The 20,523-nt window shown below is 42.6% G+C and overlaps 1 protein-coding gene across 2 annotated transcripts in view; it reads left to right on the top strand.

Moving 5' to 3' along the window:
* The first annotated feature begins 3,904 nt into the window (after positions 1 to 3,904).
* Positions 3,905 to 20,523, top strand: part of CD34 (CD34 molecule) — a 134,540-nt gene continuing 117,921 nt past the window's right edge. For both annotated transcript variants that reach the window (XM_040424059.1, XM_040424058.1), the window contains exon 1: positions 3,905 to 4,085. In XM_040424059.1, coding sequence (XP_040279993.1) covers positions 4,013 to 4,085 — 73 coding nt within the window. In that variant the 5' untranslated portion in view covers positions 3,905 to 4,012. The remainder of the gene's footprint in view (positions 4,086 to 20,523) is intronic.

Here is a 20,523-nt window from a genome sequence, read left to right as displayed (position 1 = left end):
TTTTGGGGCCCCATTGAAGTGAATGGGTCCGCATCTGAGCCGCCAAAATGGCGGCTCGGATGCGGAACAAAACAACGGCTATGTGCATGAGGCCATATTGTCAAGTATGTCATCTACAGTATATGGGCTGCATTATAGACTTTAAGCAAACGTATTCGTGAATATTTCCTTGACATTAATAATCCAACATCCCAGAATCTATCAACTGCTGCCAGACATTTTGTACAGGTTCATATGAGTGATGTCGGTAGACTGAGAGTCCTAGCAATCAAAAAAGTGAACAGGGCCACAAGAGGTGGAGATTGGAATTACGGTGGGACTTGCAGAGACACTTTTTGTATTCTGACGTTAAATACCAGGTTTGCTAATGCTCATGCCTGTTTCACTGCTGAAATCTATTACTATTGGTTGATGTATAATTATCCTGAAATTCGGGAGTTAATTCATTTAGTTTTCATACACCTGTGTTCAGATCTTAGATTTGTACTACAAATAGGGAAAGTCAGTCATTTTGGATGTTACTATGAGGAGGGTTCAAAACACGTAAGAGTCCCAGGGATGTTGCTTTGTGGTATAAAGAGATTTTTTTTAGCTTTTTCAAAAAGATTAGTGCTAAAATGTAACTGTTTACTTACCTGTATATCGGTCCTTCCACTATTATAAATTTGCAACGTCAGTCTCAACTCTCCTGCATCGCAGCCTCCGCAGCTACATGACAGCATCAGCTATGCTACACTGCATCAACTCTAAGTCATCACAGCCTCAACTGTACCTGATTGCAGCATTGAGCCTGCTTTACCACAACTGCAACTACATTCGAGTTCACTGCATCAGGTCTATATCCAGTTCTCCAACTATTCTACATCTGTCCCCACCCTGCTGCGCCAGCATCGCCTATCCATGTGACTCAGGACCTGCTAACCTGGACAAGAGGCTTAGGCCACTTTCACATTAGCGTTTTCAATTCCGCTATTGAGATCTGTCATAGGATCTCAATAGCGGGGGAAAACGCTTCCATTTTGTCCCCATTTATTGTCAATGGAGACAAAACTGGACTGAATGAAATCGAATGCTCCAAAATGCATTCCGTTCCGTTTGGTTGCGCTCCCATCACGGACATAATAATGCGGTTTTGATTTTAAAGAGGGGATTAGAATAAGAACAGATTCAACTTCAATATGGTTTTCAGTACATTTTATTTTTACAATAGTCGTTCACGTCTTGTTTGGTTAAAATTCAATTACAAAAACATACATTATGAAGGAAATGAAGAACATTCAGCTACGTTGCTCAGCAACAACTAGACTCTGGGCCGTGTAAGGCAATCTGCAGTCCCTTAGCCTACAATATTATGCCTACAATGTGAACCTATAACGTGACCAGATCGTGGAGGAAATGCAGGAAGCTAAGCAGTGTTTATCTATCTCCATATAATGAATTTAGCTTGTATTACAAGGAGGACATAGACTCAGCATGAACAGGGTTCCTCAAGAGCTTTTATTAGCAGCACTGCTATATCCTAATAAGTAAAATTGCCATAGGTCATGTGCCAGTCAAAGGGCCATAGCAGGGGTCATTAAAAATTCTGCATCTTGAAGTAATCCATGGGTAACTGACCATTGTATGTCCAGTCGTTGAATTATGTGGAAAGTAAACCGTCTTGCAGTGCAGATGTAACATCTATTTTGTGAAAAAATATTGCATGGAGAACATTGTATACACATGACAACACCTAGCAATGTACTCATAAGCAGATACACGCTACAGTGACATCACTTTTCATGTCCGGTGCCCCTAACAGTTCTCTCTCTACAGATACACGGGTGACATGTATACTATGGGATGCAACGATCTATGGGATGGAACAGCCAGTAGGTTGACATGTGTATACCACATCCTTTTACTGCAAGACTTTCACAATAAGCCTATTAGTAAGTATTCGGCTTAATTAGCCCTTGCCATAAATCTCCCTTCAGGACAGGTCTCTTTAAGGAGATTCAGCACCCTGCCTAAAGGGTCCTTTACACGGGCTGAGAATCGCATAGATTATCGATAACAAGCATTCACAGTAACGCTAGTCAGCGATGATCGGGTGGTGTAAATGTGCCGCTGAATACCCAATGAACAAGCAAAATGCTTGTTCGTCTGGTATTCTGATCATTTGTTCGCATGCAAAAATGATCGTTTACCAGCAGCAGATCGGGCCACAATCTCCAGTCGGTATGGAGAACAGCAATGGCATTAGTGACCGCCCCTCCCCTTACTCTGGAGGAGATCGCTGCATGTAAGTATACCAGTCTCCTTCACCAGCAATCGGGCATTTGTTGGAAGGAACGCTCGCCTCCCGACAATCTGCTGGTACATCGTCGTCCCATGTAAAGGGACCTTAAGCTGCTTCCAAGGCATTGCACTGAACCAACCAGAATCCTCCTCCATACTGATGAGGGGGAACCACTCCGAAACAGTTATCTATGGATGGCTATCTGGCTTGGCTATTTTCCCCTGTCAAATCGCAAAGCTTGCTGAAAAGTCGGATCTGGACTCATAGGAGCCACTACCAATAGGTGGTACTGGCGAGATGGTTCTATTTCTTGGGAGATACCTCTTTGCATCTGACACTGAAGTACCAATGCTACTCTGGCACATACCTGTTGATCTCCAGTTCCTGATCTTGGGTCAACAATTAATTAGAATAGCCGTTCATCCAATCACTGGCTGCCACAGTGACTCGCCTGAACTAGTGATTGGCTGAGCGGCTATTCCAAGCCATTTCCTGTGTGTTTTTCTGAAAATCAGTTGCAGCATTCCTGAGGATTTTTTTTTCTTTATGCAAATGAGGGCCCTTATTTGCATAAAGAATGAGCATCTTTTTTTTATCAGGAATGCCAAAGCTATTTTCACATGGCATAATTTTAATCAGCAGGATCAACCCTATCAGTTTGTCTGAATTAGTAAGGTTGACCGTGCTAACAGATGATCTTTAAACTATACACACCACTGCCAGTGATTAGGTAGGATTAGGAGAATCAGTCCCATACTATAAGTACCCACAACTACCCATAAGTAGAATGAAGAGGCCTTAAAGGGGTTTCCAGTATCAGCACCTAGGCCAGTGATTGGCTGCAGAGGTCATGGGTTGTTGACATGACGTCACCGATGCAGTCGGGTAAATAGATTCCAGCAGAGGAACCAGAGCAGTGGTGCAAGATCTAGAAGGTAAGCAATGATCAGCTTCTATCAGACGAATCCCCTGTGTTGTCCCTGTTTCCTCCTGAGGATGGACAACCCCTTTAAGCCTGTTTAATGTTTATCCAGGCATCACACCCCATCCTTGCCTGTAGCTCTGCATGGTATTACAGCTCAGTTTCTCAGTGTCTGCTGATCAGTGAGGACCATCAGTGTTTGTTCCTGGAGATCCTCTGTTACCCTGCTGCTGAAAAAAAGGAAAAAAAACTGTGGTTGGAGCTCTGTGGAGCTTTGAGACCTAAAAGAGGATACATAGAAATATAATAATAAATAGTGAAATATAAATTAAGAACGGATACATTTTAAATCAAAACTATCTGGCTTCAGCAGTATGCATTTATTCTCCATGATTTTCTAAAGCGTGCTTTCTCAGAGAATATGACTGATCTGACTTTTCAGCTATATCTACACAAGGTTTTATAATAAAAAAGAACCAAAGTAATTTCAAACTAGTAAAATCTCCCTATTGTAGACTCTGAGAAACAGCATCATGTTCAACCCTCTAGTGATATTTACTGTTCTGTTGGAGAAGTAGTAGAGTGCCTTGCATGAAAGGTTAATCCTCCCCCTACTTTACGTAATAGCATTGAAGGGGGGCACATAACATATCATATGAAACATGGGACCTTTGTAACTCCACCTCACTTGTGCTTGAGGCTGGAACACACACAACAGTCTCTCTCCCTCTGCAGCTCTGACCTTCCAGGGCACTGCAACCCAGGACCTGGTTTCCTCTGCTCTACTACTATTACCTACAGGCAAAAAGATGCTTCCATGCAGCCTTAGAACCTGGACAAGAGGGCAAATCCTTCTAGCGATGAGCATCCTGGCTGCACTTGGTGAGTAGATACTTGTAGAAAATGACTTTTAGTAGAGCTGAGCCACAGATTCTTCCTTATGTCTAACTTATGTTTTGTGGATAGAGATGCTTGGACAAAATGTTGTAGAAAAGCATACTATACTTAGGCATTATTGTCTGTTTTTTTTAAATATTATATGATTAAAAGCAAGCAATATATTACTTTCATTAAAAGCTAGTCTATATGGTTTAAACCGGATATCTCAATGACCCTACAAAAATTGTAACATATTTACTAACACAGATGTAATATAGAGTTAGCATGGAATCTTTGCGCAGCGCGCACTGTATGTATCAATGCGACACAAGTAGCTTGTGGAATGTGGTGGAGTTACTGATCTCTCCTATTTGGCACACTGTCACTTTGGGCAGAAAGGTGATAGAAGTCTTTTGTACAACCAGTGTACTGTGCAGGTCACACCCTCTTTTGTAAGGAAAATTGGTGTCAGAAAAAGTGTTGGCAGGCTTGATAAATATGGCATAGTCTGAATCCAAATACATTGATGAATATGCCCCTTTCAAAGAAGGCATGGTTATAACTGACTGACTGCAGACAAGTCTACTCTCCCAGTTTACCAGGAGTCATTCTGTTTTTAGGGTCCCTCACCTGGTGATATACAATTTTCATGCAGTTGTCATGGAGGAAGAGCATTGTATGCCAGTGAGAGCCCCACCAAGTCAGTTTGTCTTTGCCATGGTATTTAGATTCATGGCTAAAACCACAAAAATGAACTTTTGCTCTTGTTGAAACCTACCTGCAGTTCTGCATTGGCTATTGGATTAATCTAATAGCTAATGGTCTTTCTAATGTTATTACCCTTCTCGCTACCAGCTCTTGTTCAAATCAAGATGGCACTGATCTCGAACCTGATGCAGTGCAGCATCAGGATGTAGTGAATGGTGGCACAAAAAATGGGACAGTGTCAGGGGGATCACCGGGGTCAAGCCACGGATGTTTTTCCAGGGCCCCGAATGTTGTGGCCGCACACTATACAACTGTATTACCATCCTTAGAATGGCGATACAATTAAATCTCTGCAGCAGGACACAGTAGTCAATGGTTCTCTGGCAGACTACTCACTCTCCTGGGCAACAGGCCTATGAGAGAATAGAACTTCGCAATCATCTGCACCATGTCTGAGACGGTGTCAGCATGCATGCCTTGCCAAGATGTAGGTGCAGTGTTGACTTCAACTTGACCAGCTGAGTCCAGAAGCCGGCATGAGAGGCCGCAGGTCGGAAGAGGCTGTGGCCTGCATCACAGACAGCTGCGGGAAGTCATGTATGTTTTTTTTTTGCTAACTGACATTGGTAGACGATGGTATTGGGGACACTGTTGGGGGGTTAAACCTACAGGGGGGCTCTGTAAGTACTGGGGGCACTAAAGGGGGCATTATACCTTTTGGGAGCACTATGTGGAGGCATTATAACTATAGGAACACTATAAGCACTGGGGGCACTACAGGGGACATTATACCTACTAGGGCACTGTACTATAGAGGGCATTATACCTATGGGCACTATAGGGGGCATCATACCTACTAAAGGCACTACAGGGGAGTATTATACCTACTGAGGGCACTATAGGGGCCCATTATAACTATTGCGATGCTACCGGAGGCATTATACTTAGTGGGAGCACTGTAGGGAACCTTATACTTACTGGTGCATTATGCCACCTGGAGCTCTTAAAGAAGTCATTATAATTACTGGGGGCACTTATAGGGGCATTATACTTATTTATGGCCCTACAGAGGGTCCAAGAGGGGATATTATCCTTATTGGGGGCACTATGGAGGGATTATAACTACTATTGGCGCTGCAGGGGGCATTATAACTACAGGAGGCACTAAGGGGGCATTATAAACACTGGGAGAAACTACAGGGAGCCTTTAAAATTATTTAGGGTACTTTAGGAGGCATTATATCTATTGGTGGTACTATAGGGGGCATTAGAACTACTTGAGGCACTGTAGGTATCATTGTAACAGCTGAGGGCTCTGCAGGGGGGCCTGTTTACTATTGGGGGCACTTTAGGGGCCCTTATTACTACTGAGAAAACTTTGGGTAACTTTATCACTATTGGGGACCTGTGGGGCATTATTAATACTGGGGGGAGGGGGGGTCCATGGGGGCATTATTATTATTATTGGGCACAATATGTGGGGCATTAATAACAAGGCTAACCCTTGGGGAGCATTATCACTGTAGGGGGCATTATTTATAATGATGGCACTCTGAGGGAGCATTATTACTATTGGTAGAACTTTTGGGAGCTCTTTGGAGACTGAATGGTATTGTTATTTTGTAGGAACAGTATTTAGAGGCATTGGAGAACACAACTGGCACCGTATTGGGGGTAGCAGTAATATAAGACTGTTGGAGCATCAAGAGTTGGAGGATTTAAGAAAAGTGAGGAACCTACGATGTCTTAGTGGCAAATTTGGGGGTCATTTACTAAGATCTGTGTTTCACACACACACCAGTCTTAGTAAAAAGCCCACTGAAGAAAGATTTGACTAATTTATTAAGAAGCGCAAGCCTCTTTAAAAAAAAATTCAAATCTACTGCTGTCTGTGTAAAAGAACTGAGCTTGGAGCTGGAGTAGATTTCTGTGGTAACGTGTGGCAATTTTCTGGCACACATGCTGTTAAATGAGTCAGGCCACAGAGCTCTCACCTGTGGCTGCCCTTTCCTGCCCACTTTTTGGAGTAGTGGTGAAGCTGTTGTAAAAAGTTAAAAAGTCACAAAGCATATTTTGGGTGGAAGACCACTTGCCAAAGTGGAATTTGAGATCTTAACAGGATCTCCTTGGGGCACATCACTATTACAGTGCCCCATGGCCATCCTATTACATGGAGAACAGTGTATTTAGTGCTAGACTTAGTTTCATGACATAAAACAGATATAAGAAAAGATGCTATGGTTAATGGGAATAAACTTATAATTCATGGTGGGGGCTCTGATCAAAGGTCAGAAGGAGCCCCTTCTCTCTGTGCATGAGTCTGCTCCATACAACTATTTAAAGAGTAACTAAACCTTTATATGAACTTTTTATATGATGTCACTGACGGTACACCTGGTGAACGTTGTGGAGGCTGGGAGCGAGTCGTACCCTTGGATGGCACAGGTGCTACCGACGCCAAGGATTGCGGGCCCTAATTCCATCAGGATATCCGCCACCACCTACATTAGTGGCTGCAACCCCCCCCCCCCATCTCCTCCTCCACCTCCTCCTCCACTCCCACCTCTGAATTCTCATCTTGCAGCACCAGTCAGCCATCAGTCAGTAGCTGTAAGCAGTGTAGAACTGCAGTGTGGAAGCGTCAACAGGCCGTGCTAAAACTAATTTGCTTAGGTGACAAACGGCACACCGCCGCAGAGCTGTGGCAGGGTATAAGGGACCAGACTGAGCTGTGGCTCTCGCCACTCAACCTTCAACCAGGCATGGTTGTGTCTGATAATGGCCGTAACTTGGTGGCAGCTTTGGAGCTCTGCAAGCTCACACACATACCTTGCCTAGCCTACGTGTTCAACTTAGTGGTTCAGAGGTTTCTCAAAACACCCCAATTTGCCTAAGCTACAGGTGAAGGTGCGCCGCATGTGTGCCCATTTCCAAAAGTCATCTACAGCTGCCGCCGGTCTGGCAATGCTGCAGCAGCGCTTGCAATTGCCAGCTCACTGACTGTTGTGCGACGTGAGCACGCGCTGAAGCTCCACGTTCCACATGTTGGCCAGGCTTTGTGAGCAGCAGAGGGCAGTAGTGGAATATCAGCTGCAACATGGTCGTCGCCTTTCCAGTCAGCTTCCGCTCTTCACAAGCAATGAGGTTTTACGCAACATTGAGAAATCAACACAGATGGTGAGCGGCGATGCCGCTATTCTCAGCGTAAGCATCCCACTTCTGTGTCTACTGAAATGCTCGCTGCTCACAATGAAGGCGGATGCTTTGCATGTGGAAGAGGTGGAAATGGGGGAAGAAAGTAAACAGGGTGATATCCAGACTACCCTCAGTTCGTCTTCTCAGCGCGAATTAGATAATGATGAGGAGGAGGAGGAGAGGGAGACGGTTGCCTCCGCTACAGAGGGTAGTACCCATAGCAGTTTTTTCCATCTGTTCAGTGTGGATGGGCCGAAGAGGAGTAAGAGGATGATGAGATTGAGAGTCATCCTCATGATGAGGACAGCAAAGTCTTGTCTGTTGGGACTCTGGCACACATGGCTGACTTTAAATTATGCTGCCTTTCCCGTGACCCTCACGTTATACGCATTTTGGCCAACACCGATTACTGGTTGTTCACCCTTTTCAACCCCCGCTACAAAGAGAACTTCTCATCTCTCATTCCTGTGGTGGAGAGGACTAGCAAAATGGTGTAATACCAGCAGATCCTTGTGGAAAAATTGCTCCAAAAATTTCCAGCTGACTATGCTGGCGGCAGAGTACGCAGTTCCTTGGGCAACCGAGGAGGGGAGTCAAGGGGAACACACAGCAGTTCCAACAGAGGCAGGGAAACACTCTCCAAGGCCTGGGACAGTTTCATGACACCCCGCCAGTACCCTCACCATGATGCGCGGCCTATTGTCACAAGGAGGGAAACGTTTTGGAAGATGGTGAAGGAGTACATAGCAGACCGTTTCAGCGTCATCAATAATCCCTCTGTGCCTTATAACTATTGGGTGTCCAAGCTGGACACGTGGCACGAACTGGAGCTCTACGCCTTGGAGATGCTGGCCTGCCCTGCCGCCAGTGTTTTGTCAGAGCTGGTATTTAGTGCTGCTGGGAGCATAATAACTGATAGGCGCATCCGCCTGTCAACTGAAAATGCTGACAGGTTGACTTTTATCAAAATGAACAAGGCCTGGATTGCCCCTGACTTCTCTATTCCACCAGAGGAAAGCGGCTGAACATAAAGGCACTTTAAATGTATTCCCATGCACCCCTTCCACCACAAAAAAGGTTATATGGTTCAATCTTCCTTTTCTCCTCCTCCTCCTCCATCATATCAACATGCTTATTAGGCTGCCCTTGCTCCTAATGTTTTAGAGGGTCAGCTCAGCAGCAGACCCTCACCCCTAATGTTTTAGAGGTTCACCATCAGGCCCTCACCCATAATGTTTTAGATGGTCAGATCAGCAGCAGGCCCATGCCCCTAATGTTTTAGAGGGTCAGCTCAGCCGTAGACCCTCACCCCTAATGTTTTAGATGGCCAGATCAGCAGCAGGCCTTAGCCCCTAATGTTTTAGAGGGTGATCTCAGCTGCAGACCCTCACCCCTAATGTTTTAGATGGTCAGATCAGCAGCAGGCCCTCGCTCCTAATGTTTTAGAGGGTCAGCTCATCAGCAGACCCTCACCCCTAATGTTTTAGATGGTCAGATCAGCAACAGGCCCTCACCCCTAATGTTTTAGAGGGTCAGCTCAGGAACAGACCCTCACCCCTAATGTTTTAGAGGGTCAACTCAGCAGCAGACCCTCACCCCTAATGTTTTAGATGTAAAGATCAGCAGCAGGCCCTCGCCCCTAATGTTTTAGAGGGTCACCAGCAGGCCCTTGCTCCTAATGTTTTTGAGGGTCACCAGCAGGCCATCAATCATAATTTTTCAAAAGTGTGTATGATGCCCTCATTTATGTGTAATAAAGGGTGTATTGGAGTGCCGCTTCCTTGTAATTTTTGGCAGTCCTTTCACTTAGTGCATAGGCTTTATGAGTGTAGGAGTCCCACTACATGAACAATTGTACCACAATGTGAATGAGGCCCTCCTTTATGTGATATACAGGTTGTAATTTTTGGCAGCACTTGCACTTTATATACAAGTAAATATACAGGAAAGCATGTTTCCTAACAATTTTCTAACATTTTTCCTCTAAAATCTATTTTATCTTTTGTGCGTATTATTGTCAGTCTGTAAAAGTGGCGTACTACTTGGACAACATCGTTTTCAGAAGCGACCTGTGACTCCAAGATGCATCCAGACATCCTCTCCATGCTGTTCCCGAACCATTTCGGTGGTGTTTCCATCAATTTCTGACCTTTTCCTGTGAACTAGACACCCTCTCTCTTCAGAGCAGGGGGTGCCTGGTTTAATGCTCTGGTTCTCTCATTGATTGAGGCTTGATAGGGGCCTGAGCCTCTTCATGTGATACCTGTAGCCTCTTCATATGATACCAAGCACATTGCTGTACATCATATAGTGGGTACGTTTGGTACTGCAGCCGATCACATTCACCGCAGAAAGGCCATGTGATTGATGGACGTGACAATCCATCAACCAATCAGGAGGATATGTCAGCTCTCCTGACATGACTGTTTTAGTAAATACTTGTATCCTCCATGTCATAAGAATACTGGAGCACCTGTTCTTTGAACTCTGTGTTATATTGTTTTTCTTACTAGAAATTAATGAATAAATTGAAAACTGGCCAGAACTATTCCACTTGTCAAAGGATTGCATACCAAAACAGTCTAACATTGTCAGTACTGCTTGGACAGTGTTGGGGGTTGCAGAGACACCCTCATTTGGTAACACCCATTTGTCAATTTCTTCATTTAACATCTCCATGATATAAGAATCTTGTGTTTTTCTGTTACAGGTAAAATAAAAGTTTACTGGATAGGTCATTAATGTGTGATTGGTTCAAACCTCAGGGCCCCAACTAATTACCAGAAAAAAAGGGCCATGGTGTTCCAGAATATGCAGCACTTCCATCGTATTTTATCAAGGCATATGTATTTTTGTTGGTACTGCATCTAAGCTGCATTCAAGTGCCTAAGGGCTCATTTACATAGCCTGATACTCAGGGCAGTTATTGAAAACGAACCATTTGTTCCTGATGATTTCCAGGCATTTACATGATTTCCAGGCATTTACATGCAGCAATTATCCCTTCTGTTTGCGGATTGCTATCATTTAGGGATGAAGGTGTGATCACCTGACAATTAGAATTTGCTCATTCGTTGGGTGATCGGCGGCAACTTTACACAGGAAGATTATCAGGAACCAGCAATCAGTGTACAAACATTTGTCCCTGATAATTGTTCTCATCATTGGCCCATCTAAAAGGTCCCTTAGTTCTGCTGATCTGTTGGGCTCCCAGGAGTCTGAAACCTACCATGCCACACCAACCCCTTTATACTTTATTAGTATTTGATTTGGAAGATGTATGATGTTCTGTAATTCCTTTATGATTTTTACTACAAATTACAGTGTCAGGACCATTGACCAGTGGCAGGACCATTGACATATTACCATGAAAGGGGTTAACAGTTGTACTCACTACTAATAATTCTGTAGCCCATGTGGATGAACACGTGCAAACCTTGTCTCAAGCCCTTCTTAAGAACACTGTAAAGTCAAGGAACTCCCTTCCTGTTCAATGTTTCCAATAAGTTACTTTAGCATCACAGTACAAATGTGTAAATGAATTTTAAAACGTGCCAGAACTGGAGAAAAAAAAGAACACACCACTTGCAACCAGTTTAGCTTCACTTTGAAGTTAAGGAAGCTTAAACCAAGTTTGTCACGAACAGTGTCTCCACTTTGGAAATACTGAGGCTCCAGGGAAGACTTGGCCCTTTCCCATGTAGCACATGTTGACATTTGAATAAAAGTTTAATTATATTTTGTAAATATGGTAAAATGATAATTGGACAATTCTGCATCTAATCTCTGCTGGTTTATATTTTCTACTGCAGCACAGTTGTATTAAATGTAATTTTCTCCTAGCAAGAACGTGACATACAGTATAAAGAACAACAACCTTGACGTAACATACAGTACATGCAGTATCTACTGTAAGCATAACAGAAGTCTAGCTGGAAAAATGGGGGAACTGGAGGCTATGGTACTAGAAGAACACATAGATGTAGTTGGTGTGTAAATATTGAGGGTTTTACACTATTTAGGAAAGACACTGTCAAAAGAAAAGGTGTTGGCGTGTGCCTGTATGTGAGTGATCTAAAGACAGGTGTGAAAGAGGAAATTGTGGATGAGGATGGTGAGGATGTAGAAACCTTATGGGTGGAAGTTCAAAGGGATTTAAACACTGAAAAAATAAACACTGAAAAAATAATACTTGGGGTAATCTATAGACCCCCTAACATCACAGAGGAGATATAAATGCAACTGTATAACCAAATAGAGGGGGCTGCACAGGCTGGTACAGTGGTCATAATAGGAGATTTTAACTTCCCAGACATTGACTGGGATCATGATTCTGTCTCAACCGCAAAGGGGAGAAAATTCCTCAACTTGCTGCAGGACCACTTTATGGGTCAGTTTGTAGAAGCTCCCACTAGGGGCAATGCTCTGTTGGATCTTGTAATTTCTAATGATGCAGAGCTTGTTCAAAATGTTACTGTTCGAGAAACACCAGGTAATAGTGACCACAATATAATTATATTCCCCCTAAACTATAAGAAGCAAACTCTGTCAGGCAGAGCAAAGACACTGAATTTTAAAAAGGCTAATTTCCCTGGGTTGAGGGCAGCATTTCAGGGCATAAACTGGGAGCAGCTACTGTCACATAATAATACTGAGGATAAATGGGAGAGCTTTAAATCCACATTGAGTAATTGCACAAAAAATTTATTCCTTTAGGTAACAAGTATAAACTGCTAAAATTAAACCCCCCATGGCATACCGCTACTGTAAAAAGGGCAATAAAAGACAGAAAAAGGGCATTTAAAAAATACAAATCTGAGGGGCTGTTAGTACATACAGTAATATACTTAATTGGCTAACTGTAGATATGGTGCAAGATAAGTTAAATAAGGTAAATGAGAACAAGGCTCTGGGTCCAGATGGATTACACCCAAGAGTGCTTAAAGAGCTCAGTTCAGTCATTGTTGTGCCCTGTTTATAATTTTTAAAGACTCTCTAGGTACTGGTACAGTGCCAAGTGATTGGCGCAAGGCAAATGTGGTGCCCATATTCAAAAAAAGGATCTAGGCCCTTCACAGGTAATTATAGACCAGTTAGTTTAACTTCTGTTGTGGGAAACATGTTTGAAGGACTCTTAAGGGACTATATACAGGAGTATGTGACTGTAAATAATATTATAAGTGATAACCAACATCCGTTTACCAAGGACAGAAGTCAGCTGTTTAATAGGTAAAGTAAGGTCTATAGATTGAAAACTGGCTGAAGGACCGTGTCCAGAGAGTTGTTGTCAATGATTCCTATTCATAATGGTTATAAGTGGTGTACCCCAAGGTTCAGTGCTGGGCCCTCTATTATTTAATTTATTTATTAATGATATCGAGGACGGGATTAATAGCACCATTTCTATTTTTGCAGATGACACTAAGCTATGTAGTACTGTACAGTCTATGGAAGATGCTCATAAAATATAAGCTGACTCGAACACTCTGAGTGATTGGGCATCAACTTGGCAAATGAGGTTCAATGTGGATAAATGTAAAGTTATGCATTTTGGTAGTAATAATCTCTATGCTTCATATGTCCTAGGTGATGTAACACTGGGAGAGTCACTTATAGAGAAGGATTTGGGTGTCCTTGTAGATGGTAGATTAAATAACAGCATACAATGTCAATCAGCTGCTTCTAAGGCCACCAGGATATTGTCATGCATTAAACGAGGCATGGAGTCGCTGGGCAGAGATGTCATATTACCACTTTACAAAGCGTTGGTGCGGCCTCATCTGGAATATGCAGTTCAGTTTTGGGCACCAGTCCATAGAAAGGATGCACTGCAGCTGGAAAAAGTACAGAGGAGAGCAACTAAACTGATAAGGGGCATGGAGGGTCTTAGTTATGAAGAAAGATTAAAATATATGAATTTATTTAGTCTTGCGAAGAGACGTCTAAGGGGGGACATGATTAACCTATACAAATATATAAATGGGCCATAAAAAAATACAGTGAAAAACTGTTCCATGTAAAATGCCCTCAAAAGACAAGGGGGCACTGCCTCTGACTGGAGAAGAAAAAGTTCAGTCTCCATAAGCGTCAATGCTTCTTTACTGTAAGAACCGTGAATCTGTGGAATAGACTTCCTCAGGACGTGGTCACAGCAGGAACAGTGGACAGTTTTAAAAAGGGTTTAGAATTCTTAAAAGTAAATGGCGTTAATACTTATGAAAATGTGTAGAAATCTGAGTCTCACTTCCTTTTGGAATTCGCGTCCCCACCTATCCCTCAGTTGAACTTGATGGACTTACCGTATGCTTTTTATCAACTATGTAACTATGTAACATATTGGATTGAACAGATTGCAGGGTTTTTATATTCACATGGGCATTAGTTCATTATGAACTAGGAAAATAACTGTTCATGTATCATGGTACTTAACTGGGTTTTCCAGGATTTTTATATGATAGGCCATCGATATCAGATTAGTGAGGGTCCGACAACCCGCAACCCCATCGATCAACTGTTCCCGAGTAGCCAGAAATAGATGCTGGAACTACTCAGCTCTGTCTGTCGTATAGTGGACAGAGTTCATTAATGTAGTGCTGTTCCATTCACTTCTACGTGAGTAGTGCTGCAGTACTGAAAATATTGAGTGTCCATACTGAGTCTTAAAAACAACCTGTCAACACAAAATGCAGTGCAATCTGCAAGCGCCATGTTATAGAGCAGAAGGAGCTGAACAGATTGATATATAGTTTTGTGGGAAAAGATTCTGTAAGGCCTCATGCACTTGACCGTGCTGTTTTTTGCGGACCGCAAACCGCGGATCCGCAAAAAACGGAAGCCGCCCATGTGCCTTCCGCAATTTGCGGAACAGAATGGGCGGCCCATTGTAGACATGCCTATTCTTGTCCGCAAAATGGACAAGAATAGGACATGCTATATTTTTTTTGCAGGGCCTCGGAACGGAGCAACGGATGCGGACAGCACACGGAGTGCTGTCCGCATCTTTTGCGGCCCCATTGAAGTAAATGGGTCCGCACCCGAGCCGCAAAAACTGCGGTTTGGATGCGGACCCGAAAAACGGTCGTGTGCATGAGGCCTTAAACTTGTAATTTATACGTTTATATCTTAGCTTTTTCTGAGCTCAATTGTACATGGCGGCCATTTTATCCCTGTATTTACACTTACACAGAGAATGCTATGAATCACTGATAATAGCCGAATGGGCCATACTGAGCTCAGAATGAGCTGAGATTTAAATGTGTAAAATTACACATTTTATATAAATTTGCTGGAAAAAATTCAATATCAGTCTGGTCAGGTCATTCTGCTCTATAAGTTGCTGCCTGCACATTGCACTGTATTTCATAGTAACAGGTTATATTATAAAACTTTATATTATAATATTGAAGAATCTACTGTAAAATATTGGTGTAATTTAGCATACTTTTAGAGATGAGCAAATTTCTTCAAAATTCAATTCGGCTGCTTTGCCGAATTAAAAATGATTTTTTTTTGCTTTGTGAGGAATTACTTCGTCATGAAGCGCATTTTTAGTAGCGGTTGCAATAACAGGCAGCTGCGATGGCGCCGCCCCCATCATTGTACCCCTCAAATGCCACGTTCATACATGATCGCGGCATCTGAGTTTAAAAACAGTAAAATTAACGATTAAAAAAAAATTACATCAAACTTACTGCCTCCATTTGCTAGCAACGGGCCGACCGCCGCCATCTTGCTTGAAGATCTCATTGCAAGCAAATGGAGGCGGTAAGTTTCAATTTTTTAGTTTTTTATACTATTTCTGGATAAATTGATTCGCTGACACGAAGCACGAGGGAATTCGGCTTCTAGGCGAATAGAATTTATCCTAAAATTCGGATCGAATTTCACTTCGTGGGATTCGATTCGCTCATCTCTACTAACATTTAAAAAGTATCTGGAAATTTAAAGGGAACCTGTCACCAGTTTTATGGTGTCCTAACTAAGGGCAACATAAATAAGTGACTGATTCTCTTAGCACAATGCTGGGTCACTTTCTTTAATTGACCCAGTCAATCTGCCAACATCCTGTATTGAAAAGCTCCAGCTGATAATGATGAGTCATGAATATTCATGAGCTCCTGACTCTCCCCGCCCACCTGCTGCTAAATGACAGTTTGTTTCCATATTAACCAGCAGGGGAGTGGCTATAGCTCTGAATTAAATATACGCTGGACTCAATGACATCACGCCGGACTCCAATCAGCTCATTAGCATGCGGCATGCGGCATCTTTGTGTGTATATTATGAGATAACCATCTGTCACACCAGTAAGTGAAAACATCTAAGGTACTTTTTAGTAGTTAATGATTGTATATAATTAGTTAGATTATAATCAAATATCCACATGACAGGTTCCCTTTAAGCCTTGATATTTGCTTCATCCAGGAAAGCGCCCAAAACACCCACAGAGCACCACTTTGGGTTGGGTATGTATAAGAGATTGATTTCTGTGTTTCTTACATGACAGAAATGTTATTATATCCCTATGAGTTAATATATTTGCTAACCTCTTTAACACATTTTGGTCACTGATTAGCATTCTGTCCACACTTAGAGATTCTAAGCTATAGATTGCCTTGTTTCTCCGTAGTAAATGTGTAATACCATATCATCTCACACATGCTTTTACTTATACTTACATGCAAAAAATATAAATGATCGCATACTGCATTTTAGATCAAAAGTACATGTATCCACAGCTTGCTATCATATGCAGTAACTTGTACTAAAAGGACCTCTCTGTCCCCTTTGCCTATAATGCATACATCTTACATTACTTTGGCTATAAAGCAGGTAAAGTCATTTTCTTTGATACCTGGGGCCATAGACCTTACAGGGAAATTTCCGGTGGGCCGATGCCCAGAGGGCCGCTTGAGCGCTCCTCACGGCCATCCAGTGGAAGTTTTTGGGGATGTATTTGGTGCTGCTGGCAGTATTTTGTGATGGACTGTGGTATTTGGCTCTGTTGGGGGTGGTATAAGGCTGGGGCTTCCTCACAAATTTATGTTTCTTAGTCTGAAAAATGACTTTCTTTTCAGTCTCATGATGTCTAATCACTAAGCAAAAGAGCAACCAGGGTACATATTAGCAGGGCTCCATAAACTATTTTAAATACATCCTTTACATTAAAGGCCTTTTGTGAGAATATAATATTGATGGCTTATCCTTTGGGTAAGCCATCAAAATTAGATTAATGAGATCCAAATCTTAGCACACCCACAATCAGCTTTTGCAAGGGACAGTGATGCTTCAGCGATCACTGCATCCCCTTCATTGTTTACTAGGCTCAGCGCTCTACTTTTTTGTGACTGTGACTTAACTTTTATTGCAGCTCTCTGAAGCTAAGTCCCATTAAAGTGAATAGGTCTGAGCTGTAATACAAGGCACAGCCACTACTAATAGTGCAAAAGCGGTGCCTGGAAAACAATCTTGGGGACCTACAATCATGGGATCTTTTAAAGTGAGTTTTCAAGTTCCACAAAAATTAAACTGACAGTCTGGAATGTTACATGCATAAGACATGTGGATGGACATGTGGATGTTTTTTAACAGCCATCATATGTCCGTTTTAAGACCGATAGTAGTCTATGGGGTTATTAACATGGCAGTTTTTTTGACAGTCAGTGAAAAACGGAAGTCAAAATATAGAACATGTTCTATCTTGTCCGATGACCGACTGCCCCCATACAATTGAAAGGGTCCATTTTTCTGCGTCTGTTTCTCAGGAAGGCATCAGTGAAAAAACTTCCATTAAAAATGGACAGTCTATCCATGTTTAACTGACTTTTTTCACTGTCATGTGCATGTAGCCTTACTCATCATTTGAAGCTTCAACTGTTCCAGTGGCTCTGATTGGGGGCTCTTGGTGGTCTTTCTTTCTGGTTCTACAGCAATAGCGTGCCTGACAACTCCATGTGACCACTGCAGCAAGTCACTGCCCTTAGAGGTCACGTGGGGTAGTCACCTAGGTCTACCTTGCCAAAACCTACCAGTAATTTTCTGTACCAGTCATATGGAACAGTTCCTTTTTTACTGGAATTGAAAAGGGTGGTCTATGATGGCATTCCATCTTCCTTTATAAAAGTAATGATGAATAATGAATGAAGCCCTAAAGATACGCTTAAAGAACACTGTGGCATAAAAGGACAAAACATATGGTGAAAACCTCCCAAGAAACCTGTCAGCTGCTGAGCAGACACAGTGCTGTGGTGAAGTTCAACTCTACAACTGGGCATCATATTCTGGTGGGATGATGGAAGTCCTTGCAGCGGAAGCCCTAAAACAATTGCTGTCAACCAGCCATGGGAAATTTAAAACACTGTTTTAAACATGCAATGTAAAAGCACAAAAACAATGGCTTGATCTAAAGATATGTAGTCAAAAATGGAAAATCTAAGCTTCACAGTCACACAGTGCTATAGTGTCAATAATGGTTTTAGAGACTGCAGTAAAATAGTTAAAGGGGTTCTCCAAGAATGCTTTACAATGGCCACCAGCAACCTGTTCTAGAATAAGAGCAGGACTGATTGCATCAACTTGCAGAGATGGCTATGGGGTTGAAGAGGCAAGGCCTCACTACACACTACACTCTGGCACATATACTACATATTGGTGAATGCCTGTCAGGCTGCTCAGCCATGATGGCTTATTGCAGGCAGGATCACATCACTACCGTCTATTGTAGACCAGTGTAGTGCGCCCCACTCTTATCAGACTGAGTTACCAAGGGCCCACCGGTAAAATTCATTCTGGGGATCCACTGTACAGCTATATGCAAATACTACCTGCTCACAAAATGGCAGCAGCAACAAGACACTACAAGATGACTGATTATAAGGATCCGTGCAGCGATTTTGACAGGGCAAGTCCCTGGGTAAAGAGGATACTGTTTGGCATACCTCTGTACCTAGAAGTCATCTCAGCCAACCGATGCTTCTATAATAATAAACTGGGTACTCTGTTAACCTGCCCAATATTTTATATGAACATAGACTGGTTGGGATGCTTGAAGCTGCATATCTATATGTAGTTCAGTCAGTCAACATTGTCATATTCTACTTGTACAAGGGGGACTAGGGGCCCACCTTGCTCAGGAGCCCATTGTTGATTCACCTGTGAGCCAGTCCGAACCTGCCCCTAAGCAGATCTGCAAATGGATGCAACCAGTACTCCTCACATTCTAGGTCAGGTTGCTCGTGACCATTTTAACCCCTTAAGGACTTAGGACGTACCGTTACGCCATGTTTGCCGAGTCCTTAAGGACCCAGGGCGTACCGGTACATCCTAAATTGAAAATTACATTGCGGCGCGGCGGGGGTTAATCGGAATAGGATGTCCGCTGAAATCATTCAGCGGGCATCCTGTCACAACGCCGGGGGGTCATGTGACACCCCCGCATCGGCGATCGCCGCAAACCGCAGATCCAGGGCGGCGGTGCCATCGGGTCCCCATGCGGCTGTAGGGGGGACCCGATGGCATGGAAGGCAGCGCGATGCCTTCCTTAGGCATCTGCACTGCCTTCCGGTGAAGAGCCTGTGAGATCCAGCCCCCTGGATCTCACAGGCCGGAAGCTGTATGAGCAATACACACAGTATTACTCATACAGCCAATGCATTCCAATACAGAAGTATTGGAATGCATTGTAAAAGGGATTAGACCCCCAAAAGTTGAAGTCCCAAAGTGGGACAACAAATAAAGTTAAAAAAAAGTTGAAAAAATAACGTTTTCCCCCCAAAAAATTAAAAGTTTCAAGTAAAAATAAACAAAAACGGCATTTTCCCCAAATAAAGTTTAAAAAAATTGGTAAAAAATAGGAAAAAAAAATAAGTAGACATATTAGGTATCCTCGCGTCCGTATCGACAGGCTCTATGAAAATATCACATGACCTAACCCCTCAGATGAACACCGTAAAAATAAAAAAAATAAAAACTGTGCTAAATAAACCATTTTTTGTCACCTTACATCACAAAAAGTGTAATAGCAAGCGATCAAAAAGGCATATGCACCCCAAAATAGTGCCAATCAAACCGTCATCTCATCCCGCAAAAAATTAGACCCTACCTAAGATAATCGCCCAAAAACTGAAAAAACTATGGCTCTCAGACTATGGAAACACTAAAACATGATTTTTTTTGTTTCAAAAATGATATTATTGTGTAAAACTTACATAAATAAAGAAAAAGTATACATATTAGGTATCGCCACATCCGTGACAACCTGGTCTATAAAAATATCACAAAATCTAACCTGTCAGATGACTGTTGTAAATAACAAAAAATAAAAACGGTACCAAAACAGCTATTTCTTGTTACCTTGTGTAATATAGAGCAACCAAAAATCATATGTACCCTAAACTAGTACCAACAATACTGCCACCCTATCCAGTAGTTTCTAAAATGGGGTCACTTTTTTGGAGTTTCTACTCTAGAGGTGCATCAGGGGGGATTCAAATGGGACACGGTGTCAAAAAAAACCAGTCCAGCAAAATCTGCCTTTCAA

The sequence above is a fragment of the Bufo bufo genome, chromosome 3 (genome assembly GCF_905171765.1).
Source record: "Bufo bufo chromosome 3, aBufBuf1.1, whole genome shotgun sequence".
Lineage (NCBI taxonomy): Eukaryota > Metazoa > Chordata > Amphibia > Anura > Bufonidae > Bufo > Bufo bufo.
Note: the sequence above shows the minus strand (reverse complement) of the source record. Positions and strands in the feature narration are given on the sequence as shown.